The sequence below is a fragment of the Crocodylus siamensis genome, chromosome 2, assembly GCF_052110815.1.
Source record: "Crocodylus siamensis isolate JL-2025a chromosome 2, ASM5211081v1, whole genome shotgun sequence".
NCBI classification, from domain to species: Eukaryota; Metazoa; Chordata; order Crocodylia; family Crocodylidae; genus Crocodylus; species Crocodylus siamensis.
In genome coordinates this window covers 269,847,474-269,862,082 of record NC_143396.1, presented here as the reverse complement: position 1 = coordinate 269,862,082, position 14,609 = coordinate 269,847,474, and the positions used below count along the sequence as shown (strand labels likewise).

The 14,609-nt window shown below is 38.7% G+C and overlaps 1 protein-coding gene across 3 annotated transcripts in view; it reads right to left on the bottom strand.

Annotated features, from left to right (window-relative positions):
* Positions 1 to 14,609, bottom strand: part of VRK1 (VRK serine/threonine kinase 1) — a 50,067-nt gene that overhangs the window by 25,103 nt on the left and 10,355 nt on the right. For all 3 annotated transcript variants that reach the window (XM_090033978.1, XM_090033979.1, XM_090033981.1), the window contains 8 exons: positions 12,756 to 12,825; positions 11,904 to 11,991; positions 10,134 to 10,242; positions 9,920 to 10,012; positions 8,225 to 8,357; positions 6,846 to 6,966; positions 2,692 to 2,750; positions 63 to 241 (listed from right to left, as the gene is read on the bottom strand). In XM_090033978.1, the coding sequence (XP_089890104.1) occupies positions 63 to 241; positions 2,692 to 2,750; positions 6,846 to 6,966; positions 8,225 to 8,357; positions 9,920 to 10,012; positions 10,134 to 10,242; positions 11,904 to 11,991; positions 12,756 to 12,825 (852 nt within the window). The remainder of the gene's footprint in view (positions 1 to 62; positions 242 to 2,691; positions 2,751 to 6,845; positions 6,967 to 8,224; positions 8,358 to 9,919; positions 10,013 to 10,133; positions 10,243 to 11,903; positions 11,992 to 12,755; positions 12,826 to 14,609) is intronic.

The window sequence follows — 14,609 nt, the reverse complement described above, 5'->3', positions numbered from 1 at the left end:
CTACTTATTTAGTTTAAAATAAGAAGCATTAAAAAGCTGAATGGCAAGTACAAAGTAAAAACCTTTTGTATGGGCTTTGTTTGCAAGTCTCCATTCTCTGACAAACCAATATCCAATAGTCCATCATCCCGTTGACCAATGGCCTTGAGCCCTTGTAGAAGTATTTCTCGGAAATGCTGATAAAAAGGTTTCTCTTCGTAGCTCAATAACTTCACCTTTTCCATGTATTTGACTATTTCATCTGGGGAAAAAGTACCTACAATTAATGTCTATTAAAAGCAGTTTAATCAGTAGGTTTTACCTTAAAAAGTCAGAAAACTATGAGAACCCATTGTCACGGAGTGGGGCCTGCGAGCGGCCGTGAGCTCGCTAGCACCCCCTGCCATGCCAATTAAGGTGGTCCAGCACCCTCTACTCGCCCGCCACGTCTTTGATCTTATAGAGTTCAGTTAGGGAGGCTGCCTACTCTCACCTTGACACCGCGCTGGTATTACCTCTGTTCCAAGTGGGGTGCTCCAACACCCCCCCAGCCGTATGGGCAATGCGTGCCTCCTACCTCTCCTTTAGCACGCCCCAAGCCTCGCAGCTGTTTCTGGATGTTGTTCTGTCCTTGCCCTCCGGCGCCCCTTGGGCTCGTCCTGCCCTGGCGCCCCTCTCTGGCGCCCCCGGGCTTGTCACCCGCCTGGCGCCCCTGGGGCTTGTCACACCCCGGCACCCGTCTCCGAACTGCCTGGGCCTATCGCTACTGGCACCCCTTTACCGGCGCCCCTGGGTTGGTCACGCATCTGTCACCCCTTTACCAGCGCCTCTGGGCCGGTTAAACAACCTGCACCCTGTTACCGGCGCCTCTGGGCCGCTGCTGCAACCTGCACCCCGCTATCAGCGCCTCTGGGCTTGCCTTGCCCAGGCCTCGCCCCACTGGGCCTGTCTTGTGGTTCTTCCGCCGCTCTTTGCCCTCTCTGGAGCCTCTTGCCCCCTCCAGGGCCTTTGCCACACTTCCTGTGCTTCTCGCCCCCTATGGGCCCTATGCCGCGCCTCTCACGCCCGTTGCCCCACTCTGGGGCCTATGCCGCGCCTCTCACGCCCGTTGCCCCCACTGGCCCCACTCGCCGTGCCCCACTGGGCACCAGGAACCCCCAGTCATAAGCCCCAGAGCTCATAAACCCAGCTCTGCTCTATGTTGGCTCTCTCTTACCTCCGTCAGAGTTCTCTTTACCCCTGCATCATTGCAGCCGGTCAGAGTGGTCAGGCTGCAACTACTGACCCGGGCTGCTCAGCTCACCCGCAGAGCTCCTGCTCCTGTGGCTGCCGGAGGGGAACTGCTACTCTGGCTCCGGCCTGGGCAGTTTATAAAGGCCCGGCCCTGCCCCCTTCTGGTCACCTGACCTGTCTGGTTGCTGCGGCAACCAGCACCTGAGCTGCCACTGGTGATTGGCAGCTCCTTAACCCTATATTACTCACAGGACACCTCCTTGATCCTGTGACACCCATGTACAGTTCTTTGAGATGGATATTAAAGCATACTTAATTATGGCTATTTAATACAACATATTTTAAAGGAAAAATAACCAGTCTCAGTGCTATTTAACAAATGGTCACAGCACCACTTTCTCTTCTATATTCGCCACCAGGAACGAAATATTCAGTCTTTAAAAACTACTTTAATAGGCTTATCTCCTCCACAGTGAGACTTTTATTCAATTGTATTTCTTCTTCCCTGCATTTAAGGGCACCTACTACAGATGACTGGAAGTCTGAACACAGTTTTTTTCTTTTATAAGAAAAGGAGAAACAGTTTCATATTTTTCCCCCCAAATGAAAGACAGGAGTGTCATTGCCAGGAAACCTTTAAAACTATACTTGACAAAGTACTAGTAAACTGGAAAATCCTGTATTAACAATTAGGACTGGGTGACAGAATTCTTCCATTTCTAATCTCTAAGAAAAAGTATTAAAGTTACTGTCAAGGCTTTAAGAAAATTGCTAACCAGCTCACCAGGGCAAACTGCAAGCTCTCTCACAACAGACCTAAGAAATTATTTAGAATTTAAGTTTTTCTTTTAAAAAAAAATCTAGGTCTTCCAGCTGTAAAGAAAGTTTCTAAACATAATGGAATATAAGCCAATGTGAAGCTCTCTTCTAAGCTACAGACAACATTAATGACACTGCTGCTCCTCACAGCTTTGTCAAACTCTGGCAGAGAGGGGAAAAATAAAATAGACTTACCTAGTCAACGAATGTTAATTACTGCTATTCAAACCCTGGTGATCCAAGAAACAGGTCTTGCAGCTAGAACACATTGATACAACCTTCCACCCAACCCCTTTCCTAACATGTGATTTTAATCTACTTATATTAAATCCAACACAGAAGAAATTTCTACAAACAGCCAAATATTTAACAAAAAAGTTTGTTAGACAAAAATTGTAATTTCAGACATGCTGCAAATGCACTCCTGGGGTTACCTAAATAATCTTTCCAAAACACATTAATGTTATCTGCAGCATTATAGTGGTCAGTTAGTCTTTAAAAAAAAAGTACACTGAAATTAAACATTAATGATGCATCTTGCCAAAAAAAACCCAAACCCCCCTAAGTATTAAAGACAATTTGTCTAAATAGAATAAAACTACAATATTGTATTTGTACTTGTATTGTATTGTATCTGATATTTTATATAGTTCTTCCTACCTGGTTTATTTTCCCCAAGAAAGCACTTTTCCATCAAGTCCGCAATATTATCTCTGTATCTGAGAAACAAGTGTAGAAAAATCAATGACACAGACTGCAATAATTTATATTTAATAACAATAACTAAATAATATATTCATTCACATCAGATTCAAGTTAAAGTAAGGTAGCACAGAACAAAAACAGTTTCTCAAGTTAGTTATTTGTGTTAATATGTAAAAACAATTCTCTGAAGAGTATATAAAACTGTTCGGTAAAGGTCTTTTGTCCTTATTCTGTTCACCTTTTGCACTGTTGTCTAGCTCAAGAGACTGGAAAACCAAAAAAACTGTTGTTTCCATTTTACAATTGGATCTTTCCATGACAAAAATTATGCTTCAGTTTTTCTTTCTGAGGAGAAAGGGCACTTATCCATTTTGTAAAGTCCTTTGATCTTTTATTCCTAAGAACTTAACAAAGTGTTTTAATTCTGCACCATTCTGTGATACAACTGAGAAGAGCATGTGATTACAAGACAATGCCCCTCTAACAAACCTAGCTGAAGGAAATCATTTCAGTTCTCTGCTGTCCCCAAGCAACTGCAGTATGTATATATGGCACAGTGCCCTGCTAGCTCTGTGCACACTACCTACCCAACCAAAAACAGTTTAAAAGTTCTACTGTGATGACAAATGCAAATCAGTAAGAAAAATGTGTAGAAGCTACTAGACACAGCTAATGCAGTGCATTTCAGCCTTAAGATGCCTTGTTTCATATAGACCTGAGGAAGCAGCTTGAGACCTAACAAGAGAGAAAGCCTAGAGAAAAACAGAAATTCCGGGTAACATTTAAAATATGTACCTTCTGCAAGTTTTACCTTGAGAGGCTTTAAAGATGAAACTCAGGAGATAAACTAGTTTTGAACCCAGTTCCAAAAAACACTCTAAGCTGTCTTGCTTTGAAAGGGAATGATAGTATTGGCTGTAAGTTTGTATGTTAATATTTGCAGCTTGAGCACCTATTTTTAGTCAGACATTTAAATTGGACTTTTTTTATTGACTTTCTGAATTTTGGTGACAGATGTCTCTAACACATTTTTCCCACATAATGCTAGGCCAGCTTCAATGAAAGTGGTCTCACGTCCAAACTTTTGGTATTGTTTGGCAGAGTCTCTGTGGTATGTAAACCCCAAGTATTTTTAAGATGATCAGGTTAAAACATTTCTTCAGAATTGATGTTAGTTACAGTAATCTAATTCAAATCTGACTGGAACAGGTTCATGACGCAGGGTAAACCTCACCCCAGATTTGGAGGATCACTATGCAGTGCTGCATGTATGAAGATCACCGACTACCAGAACTAACAGCTAGATCACAGAACTTCCCTCTAGTTGGTTGACCCTAAAAGGCAAGATTAATATTCCAGAGTTCCAGGAGAATCCAGCCTTTGGCCACATGCACATGTTAAGTTTCTACTGGGAGAAGAATCACTGCTCTCCTGGTAGAAACAATGAACATCCAGGTATTGACTCATTTTCTCCCAAAGCAAAAACGGAGGTTCCATGAGAAAGATCAACTCATCTCCAATTGATAGAGGTCACTTCTGGGAGATTATCTCCTAGTGGAACACACACACCTGTACTCAAGAGAGAAGCTGCAGTGCTGTCTTCCAGCGTTTCAGAACGTCTTGTTCTCCCACCCATCCCCAACCAACCCCGACAGCTCCAGGGAGACAGTTTGTGACTCGGGCTGCACTCTACTGCAGCAGCCAAGCATGGTATGACCACTGGTCCTGACAGCTTTAAGGCCGTGAACGCCCAGCCCCTTTCTACAGCCCCATGCTGTACTTCAAGGCTGTGAAGAGAGACAGTTCCATGGCAGCCATGGGCCCTATCATTCTAACCAGGCAAGGGAACTGAACAAGACTAGATCCTGGCATAATCTGTCTTGACCTAAACAAACCTGATCATACCTGACAAACCCAGACCCAACACCAACCTGCCAGCACCTGGACGTGAACAGACATGCCCAACCACAACCTAGCACCATGATTCCAACAGGGTAGTCTCAGATGGTAATAGGTAAGAGGAAGAAAAACAGAGAAACTGAGGCACAGCTCATTCCCCACCATGTTCCCACAGGGCTGGGTGCTTCCCTGCATGCTAGGAGGGAGACAGCTGGGAGCTCCCTCATCCCGAGACCCTGACATTGGTCACAGAAACCAGTGTTGGTAAGAGACAAGGAAACAGGAAAACTGAGGCACACCTCATTCCTTGGCATACTTCCATAAGGCCAGGGCCTGCCCAATGTCCTGGCATGCGAGGAGATATTCTACCAGGGGCATGCCTGACATGCATTGGAACTGGGTCGATCCACTGGTGCTAGAGGGGTAGGAATCCACTACAGGCTACTGGAGGGTAAATTGACAGGTTTGCTAATGAAAAGACAGCAGACACCCTCTAGGTTTCCAGCTGGGGGGAAGGGAGGGAGAGGGTGCTGCAAAAAGGAGTTCCCCGTGAGGTGTGGTCTCCTAAGCTGGCCAGCCAATCAGCTCTGACCTATATGCCTAGACTGCTCTCAGCATTCTCCATCAGCCAGGGGATGCTCAAAAGCATGCTGGGATGTGTGCACTGTGGTTCCCTGGCTGTGTACTCTTGGCAGCACATGCTATGTGTGTGGGACCTGCCCAACCCCTGAAATGTCTGCAGTCTTCTCTTTACTAAGGGAAAAAAGTGCAAGAAGTCTCATGGTGGCTCTGAGTCCCTGTATGTGGCCTCTGACAAACCAGACTGCTCCTGCACCATAAAAGAGGCTCACTAATAAGAAGCAAATTTAGAAGAGCAGCTCAAGCACAATCCCAGCTCTTAGACTGTGGTACTTTGACTGTTTACAAAACTCTTAGTCATTTAAATAAAAACAGAAAACAAAAAGCAATTATCTGAGAAATATCCCATTCTCTTTAGATTCTTTAATTTAAGGTGTGAAATCATTTAGCACTCTTGCACACCAGCATACACCCAAAACTCTGCATGATAAAGTAACAGAACACCCCCCCCGATTAAAGTGTCTTTCAAATATATTTATTCATGCAAGTTCTGTTAAAAGTCTCAAGAAACCAGGAATTGTGAAATTAGAAATTAAACAAGCTCAATCTACCACTTATCCAAAGTCTTCTTTTTAAGTCTAAATTTAAAATATTACTATGAGGGGAAAAAGAAGAATAACACTACATAAGAACTGAATTCTAAGGGGGATGCTTAATTGGCTCTGAAGTTATGGTTCAGATATTCAAGAATCTGGTTACAGTGCCAATATTTTAACCAGTTTTAAAATCATAGATATAATTTACTCTGGTAAATTACTCTCCTGGGGGTTATAACCAGAGACACCTTAAAATCAGCTTCAGAACTTAAAGATGGATTAATTCTAGAACCGATCTGAGGTCTAACTCATTTTAAGATTTAATTCCAAGATTAAATTGTTGATATTAATTCATTGATTTGACTTTGATTTGGTCTTTTTCTTATTCTTAGTTTAGTTTAATATTAGCAATAATTCTGAAGCTTTGTTGTTTTAAAATGCTTTTTATAAAATCATTTTAAGCATAAAAATATTCTAGGTATTTCTCTTTCAATAAGCAATACAAGTCCAGAATCTTTGAGGATCTTTAGATTCCTCCCAAGTAATTTTTGTTTCTCACAATTGAATTTAGGTAAATTATTACACATTAAAAGATGTTCCATCTTAAACTCCCCACAGCAGCTCCCCTCTTCCTGTCTATTCAAGTCCAATCTCTGTTATAGCTGATGATGGGTAGGGCTCTTACCCCTTACATACGGCAACTCTCACCATAGCTGTAATTAAAAGAGAGAAGCTGCTTGCTCTGAGAAAGGTGCAACAAGCAGTGTTAGAAAAGGGACAGAAGCTGCTCTGAATGAGTGCTGGTGAGATGACAAAGCCGATTTGGCGGGACCTGGCAAAACTCTCGTTCTGCTAAAGTCAATAATTCTTTCAAGCGAGAGAGAGCTGTGGACATTCTGGAATCCCTATGCCAAAAAGTGAAAGAGTACATACAATATATTATACCCAGCCCTTCACAGCAAAGGAAGCTGTATAAAAGTACAAAATACTGCTATGCCTTTTCGCTGCAAATGAAAAAGAAAATAAATTCCTTACCTGATTTTTGAATCTCTGACATAGTTGGGGTCTTTCAAATTGTCCTCCCATGGCAGATGGCCACTGAGCCAATGAATCATACAGTAGCCTAGAATTTCCAAGTCACCACGTCTTGATGGAGCTACAAACACAAAAGTCTGAACAACAACGATGCATGCAAACAAACATTTAATTGTTTAAATATGTTAAGACAACTGGAAATCAATTCAAAATTACTACATCCTTTACAGGAAGTAGAGAAGGAAAAAATAGTGTTCTAAGGTTTGGAAGTTCACTTCATTTCAAACTCTTTTATCAAATCACTTTCTCCACTCAAAGATATGTCATGCAGCAGTTATGCCAATTTGTGAAGCATTTTAAATCCTCCAATTGTGACAAAAATAGAGCCAGTTAGTGAACTGATAGACTTTTCTATTCAAAACATTACTATTTCATGAGGACAAAGAAGGTAAAAATAATTTTGAAATCTGGGTTCCTGAAACTATCTTAGAATATGGGAACTTTACAGATTTCCTTAACAAAGTGTATTGCTGCTTTTGAAAGATTCTAAAAGCAGATGCGTTACATCCATAATCATCTTTAAAATATGATGTTGTGTGTTCCTTAAGACAAAGATTACAATTATATTAAATGGACGAACTGCCAAATCATCTATTGAAGGCCTAGTCAACTTGTAGCCCAAATGAAACAATTAACACTACAGCATATTTTACTGTTTAAATTAAAAACTTCAGCAAGACAAGAAAAGAGCAACACAGCTGATCTAGTAAGGTCTCTATAAAAAGTCATACTGCTAACCATTTGAGGCTCTGTTATTTTAATATTTAATATTTTCAATGGCCAAAGGTTAGACTTGTAGGATAGTTGTTTAGTTCTAATACTATTCAAGGTCAACTTCCATATGTGCTAAAAAAATCATGATCAGCCAGCCCACAGCCAAATATAGGGAAGTGTGCTTCATAATTATTGTGGAAACAATTTATTGCCCCCCAGAAACAATCATATATTTTTCTAATGAGAACACCCCAGAACCTTAAGATACTGGATAACTTTATGTAAAGGTCAAACGTCTAGGAAATACTTTGCATTTTTCCCCAAAGGCTATCACAAAGTAACAGCAAAAACAAACAAAAAAAATAAAAACGAACAAAAAAAAAATAGAAAGAAAAGAAAGAGAGTAACCTGCTGAAATTGTCGCACAGCAAATTCTAGTGAGATGAGAAAGATGGGCTTTTGCTATACAACTATTTAGTCTTCTCTCTACAATGTTTAGACACCTTATTATAAATTAGCCCAGCCTAAACATGTAACTACTTAAAATGCCGTTCATGTCATACTGTCTTTATTGTAAAGTAAATAAAAAGGTTTTGATTACTTACCCACACCCTTATGTGCATCAATACTAGTATATTCAACAGTCCCATCATGGCATCTTTTTGGGTCTTCTTTATATTCTTTGTGAACTCCTTCTGGGCAGTATCGATATGCAAGGCCATAATCAACCAAGTACACCTATTAATTCCCACATATAATCCACAGATTAAAGTATTATACATACAGAATAATCCAAATAAACAAACAGGAATGGTAAAACTTCCTGACTCTTCTAGATGCAAACCAAATCCCTGACATAACTGAGAGTTGCAAGACAAAATTTTCAAGATGCCCCACAGTTAGTGAACCGTACGCAACACCCCACTATTCCTTCATCAAGAGCTATACACAGCTCACAAGCCAGACTGGCCAGCCATGTAAAAGAAGTAACTATCAATACCTATTCTCTAAACCTTGTTAGAATAAAACCTACAAATGCTCAGCTCTCTGAATTAAAATTGCGCTTATTTATTATTAAGTGAGACAACTATGCATACCTTGATAGCTACAAGTACTTGCCACTTATCTAAGGTAAAGAAATAGAAGGATATAACCAGTTTTAGGAATCAGTTTTTTGGTTGCTCTAGCACAGTAATTCTCAACAAGAGTGCCACAGAACTCTGGGTGCCTTAAGCTCCTTTCATGGGTGCTGTGGGGTACGATGCAATGTTGTTAGCAGTGTTAGTTGTACAAACATGATTCACAAGATAAACCCAGAGATTTCAAATAGGAATCCAGAGCATTAAAGCCATTCTGACCTGCTGCGATCTGAGTTTTTTGCAACAGAAAAATTATTCCGCTATTATTCCGTATTCAAAAAATGACTGAAAGCTAAGAATCTGCATTTTCCAAAGGAAAGGTTGAGTCTAACAAGGGGTTCCTTGTGTCTAAAAAGACTGAGAACCATTGATCTAGCAACAGATAAATATTCAGTTCAATATTCAGGTATTCCCCTGTAGTGGACTACAATGTGGTAGAAGGGGCTCAGCCTTGGCAGCTGAGTTTAGAAATACCAGTTACCATTCTGATTTTTTTTGATTATTCATACTGATCAGATTAATTCTAGTTTTACACACAGTAAAATCAGGAGTGAAATAGTAATTCCAAGCATGAATCTTCTCTAGCCCTGGCTACTCCTAAGCATAATGACAGTAGTTTATTCACTTTGTGAGGTAAAGCATTTAGACAAGAAAACACAGGCAGTTATGAAATTCAAACATGCATTTTCCAAACACTAAAGGGTGTAAAAATTTAGAAAATTAAAGATATTTCTGTAAACCAATTGCTTTGAATAATCAACATGTTAAAAGACCAAATTTTCCAAGTAACAGAACACTTATTTGATGGATTCTTTGAACAAAGGAAATAAAAAAGTGACAAAGCAGACAGGCAAACATAATTCACTGGTGTACTATATAATTTTAAGCTTCCACCCCCAAATAGCTATTTGAAATTCACTTTGTATCACAAGCACTCCTCCTGAATATTATTTAGGGCAAAACAGCCAACTTGATAAACTGCCAGCAAATTGCATCAAAAATGTAGAATATTAACTAGATATAAATGTCAAGCAGAAATAATATTACTGTATATGTTCTTAAAAAATAAAGATTTCTGCTAGGTTTCCCAGGTTCAAGGCCTCTTTATATGTTGTCAAACAATAGGTTTAAAACAGGAGAAATGACACACATCAGAAATACCTGATTCGGATTCTTGTAATTCAGGAGAATATTTGAGGCCTTGATGTCTCCATGCACATATTCATATTCATGGATATATTCCAGAATATCAAGCTAACAAAACAAAATACATTACAATGTCAATGCAGTACCCAACTCCATCCAGCAGAGGACCTCTATTCAGCACAAAATGTCTAAAAAAAGACTAAATTAGAAAGATGGATTTCTTACTTACTATTCTTAAGCCAAGCTGTAACACAGTTTTATGTGCAAAACGCTTTGAATTTTCTTCATATATTTTCTGAAGATCTCTCCCAAATCGGTCCATTACCATAAACCTATAGCTGTTTGAAAGCAGGAAAAGAAGTTACTAAAGCTTGTAAAGGAACTCTCTCATGTTTTACAACCTATTCTTGAAGTATTTCTTGAATTGAAATGTATACTTTTAATTATAAACATAATCTAAGTAGCTGACAAATATTTAGAAATATTTTATTGTTTCTGTACTGTTTTTGAACTGTGACATTGTTTTGTTTGAACTATATCACTTAGACAAAAAGGTCCTCTGTCAAAGTTATGTTCCCAATAACCTACTATTTTTACAGAATAACAGAAAATGACCATCTGCAGAATGGATTTTATTCAAAAACGAGAAAAAAATGGTTGTCTGTAGAACCCAGTAATTTCTTCCTGTAAGTGACTCATTTCATTTAAGTGGTGGTTAGTTTTACAAGTTGGTTGCTTTGAAAACAATGTTACTAAGATTTAAATGAGCACTTGACCTAGTACAGTGAATCTCACCTGATAAAGATGGCTTGACATTCATCTTTGTTTGACAAAGTGGATTCACTTTAGTACCAAAGCTTTTTCCTACAAAAGCCTTGCACACTGAATGTGAATATACTGAAAAAGCTCATTTGGGTTGAAACATTTACCTTTGTTATATTACATTTACTCTTTTACTTTTGCCTCTCATGGTTAATCAGAATTGAACTCCCTGCTACATTAAATTCCTGGGTGATTTAAGGCCCTAACTGTTTCAACTGCCCTGTGAAGTGACCTATCTTGGGAAATTCTGTGGGTAAAAACCAGGATTGCTCCTGAGATAAAGTCTTTTATTTTGAGACCCTACAGACATACAAGCCTGTTGTCTCACTTCAAATATCTGTGAAGTATCCAAGATTTTTCCTGTGATAATACACTTAGTCCTGTAATAATGTGGGCTAATTCAAATTAATCACCATTCAAGCTGCATGTGTAGAGGGGTATACTGCTTCCAAGTGAACTTGGATCAGTCAGAACCAACTCAAATGAGATGTCTGTTTCTACCCTAAATGATGGTGCAATAAGACTTCTGGTGCCAAAAGCTTGTTAAATGCCAAAGTTCCTTATCCCTGTTCTCTCTTGCTCCACTGTTTTCTTTGCTGAAGAGATAGGGCATTTAAAAGTAATCAGCATCATTCAGCAAAAAACTTCCATCTATTGTAATTCCAAAGATTCCTAGAAGGATTTTTTTGTGCATTCTGTGCATGATCGACCACAATTTGCTGGTGGAGTTGAATAAAGCAAAGCCCCTTGTTCCTTCATGAATGCAATGGATCACAAAGTAGAAATATGTTTAGTAGTAGTTGTTACTTAGTCTTCTCTGTTCTTTCCATTTAATAAAGGATGTCTGTTCTGTAATCAAGCCTGGACAGCACTGGTCATATAAACCCTTGCAGGACAGTATCCTTTTCAAATCCCAATGCAGGGAAGGATGGTCAGGGAAATGTAGCAATTTAAGTGAATTAATCTATTGCTCATAATGAACAGCATACAAATGTACCTCAAAATTTTAGGATAAGGATCAGGCTGTCTAATTTAGCCCAAAGATTAAATCAAGAGATGCTCTACCGTGTAAGTAAACCATATTTTCTGTAGATTAAAGCATGCTAAACAGTAAACCACTTCCTTTATATATGTGAATTAAAATACTAGAATTGTCCCTAGAAACAAAATCTCTTACCTGTTTCCATTCTTTTGATGCAAGCCAGACCCCCAATACCTTGGTACGCCTAGATATTTCAGTTTATGGGATTTAGTCCATTTCTGAACTAAAAATACAAATAAAGACATGTACATTAAAATTTCCTAATGAAGTCTTCTGCAAAATGTTACCTAAATCATTTTGTTTTGGTATCCACATAAGATGTGATCATCATTTGATAATAAGCGAACCAAGTATATAAGTAGGGAGTCAAATAATTGTCTACCTCTGGCTAATTCTGGTAATTCAGTTGCAACAGGGACTCACTGACGATCACACAGGCAGATGTAAAGTGCATCTTTTCAGTTTCAATACAACTAATACCACTGATGGCAACATGCCCAAAATGCAACTGTAAGACAACATTTATCACAACAAATTCAAATTTTCCAAAATTATTAAATGAAATCAAATAAATTCTTTTTTTAAGACAAATAAGTGAATCTTATTAAATCATCTTTTGGTTTTAAACACTAAATCCTGTTTGTTCTTTTGATATTATAAGGCTAAGGCCTTCCAAGATGAAAAAATTACAAGAGCATGGGTTTTAGTTCAGTAACTCCTGCTTATTAACAATTATCTTCAGTAATTACCCATTTAGAAAAAGAAACATCCATTTATGATTAAAAGCATTCTTAAGAAATGTAAATGAATACCAGTAGTTCATTTTAAAAAATGGATCTAAAGAGACTTTCTTGATGAGCTAGATAACCCATTTAATGTTAAAGAGTACCACTTAGCTTTTATTTTATTAAAAACCTCGAGAGAATTTATTATTTATAGGAAAATGTGGGCTTAAAGTTCAATCAAAATGTTTAATTGACTGCTTACTTTGCTCTGGTTTCGCAGCTCGCATGTAGAACTTTAATTCAGAAAAAAGAGGTCCATTCTGGCTGGGTTCCTTTAAAATAAATTTTAGTTAGAGTTGGTTAAAGTTTTAGCTAATGAAAACAATTACTCTGAAAATCTTGACATGTTGCCCTAAGATTACATTATTCTTCATCTCTGCTTTGGATATTGATAATTTTTCAAGAATCTGGTCTCTGAACAGATAAACATGACAACAGAAGAAGCGGCTAGAAAGTTAAAAATATCAAAGTACTTTTTCTCCACAATTAAAGGTTAAAGAGTACCAAATTAACTGAAAAATCTTCAGAAATATTATTAAATGTTCACAGCAGCAGCTCTACAAACAGTATTAAGTATATGTTCACCATCTTCACTTTTTCCAACTGAGGCTATTGTATTCTGAACCCAACAACATTGCAGTCATCCTCATAATGGTCTCAACACTTGAAATAATTTGAAAGAAGAGCATGTGCCAAGTGATCCTTAAATATTCTCTTGCAATAAACCCTCTCTTAGAAATCCTGTTTATAGAAGAGTGCCTTTTTAAGCAAAACATGTAAGTTCTTACTTGTGAGTTAAGATGTGGTAGCCAATACACAAAGGCCTAGGGAAAAGCAAGGTAGTTTGTAGCTTTCATGTTAGCCAATCAACATTAACACTAAGGAGGAGCCTACGGCCTAACTCAACCTACTAACTCTAACCTACGGGATGCTTTGCCTTCAGTAAGATTCTAACCTGAATTAGCTGGAGCATGTTAGCTTAGCTCTGCCCTACAGTGACACCTTTCATCAATAGTATAACTATGACTAAAACATTTGGTGCCTGAGGAATTAGTTTACACTGTTACTTAGAAGAATGTTTCCACACGACCACCCAAGCTAGACTGTGACTACCGGCATCAATAATAGCCAAGTAGAAGCCTCAAATGAAGATTTCCATACCATGACATGCTTCGACTTCTTTTAAGTGTAACCCTACCTCTGAATTTCCCAAGTTAAAAATGCTGAATTTAGAGATAAATTACAGCTTCCTTAATTTTAACTCTTGAATTACTGATACATATCCAACCTTAACTCCATTTCAATTGAAATCTGTGTCTTAGAACTGCCTTAGCTCATAAAAATTACATTTCATACAAAAAAGTGTCGTATGAAACATTTCATAAATGCCTCAAAAACAACCATGTGACATTATTAATGACCTGAACATGCATAGTTCAAATCTTAAAAACTGTAATTAGGATTATTAAAGTACAAATTCAGTGGTATAGATAAGAAGTGTTAACAGCCACACTGCACCAGTCATTGAATCTGGGTTTCCAGCTGCCTTGCATCACCAGTGAAACACAAGGAAGATAAAGTAAACTGGTGAATCTGGCCCTTGATCCAGTTAGGGATTCCTTAGCTTAATGAATCCCTGCGAAAGCAGAGGAATGGATCCAATGACCCAAAAGGCCCTTTCGGGTCTTAGTTTCCTAACTTATTATTTTTATATAAAGGAGACAGGTATTATGTGTAAGGCAGGGCAGGAGAATCCCATTCACCAAATCCTGATACCATTGACCTTTTAGGACTCTTCTTTGACTTGTTTCTGTTCTTCCTGCACTACCAAGACTACATTCAGTGGATGCCTATAATCACTAAGGCCACAGAGCCAATGTAGGCAGCCTTTCAGCACTGCCTATGCCAATGGTTCTCAACCAGGGTGGCATGACACCCTAGGGTGCCACAAGATCCTTTGAAGAGTGCAGCAAAGCACTGGCAGGTGTGCAAACTCATACATATTATTCACAAGATACACTCAGAAGAGCAATGACAGTTGGGCTAGGTTATCTAC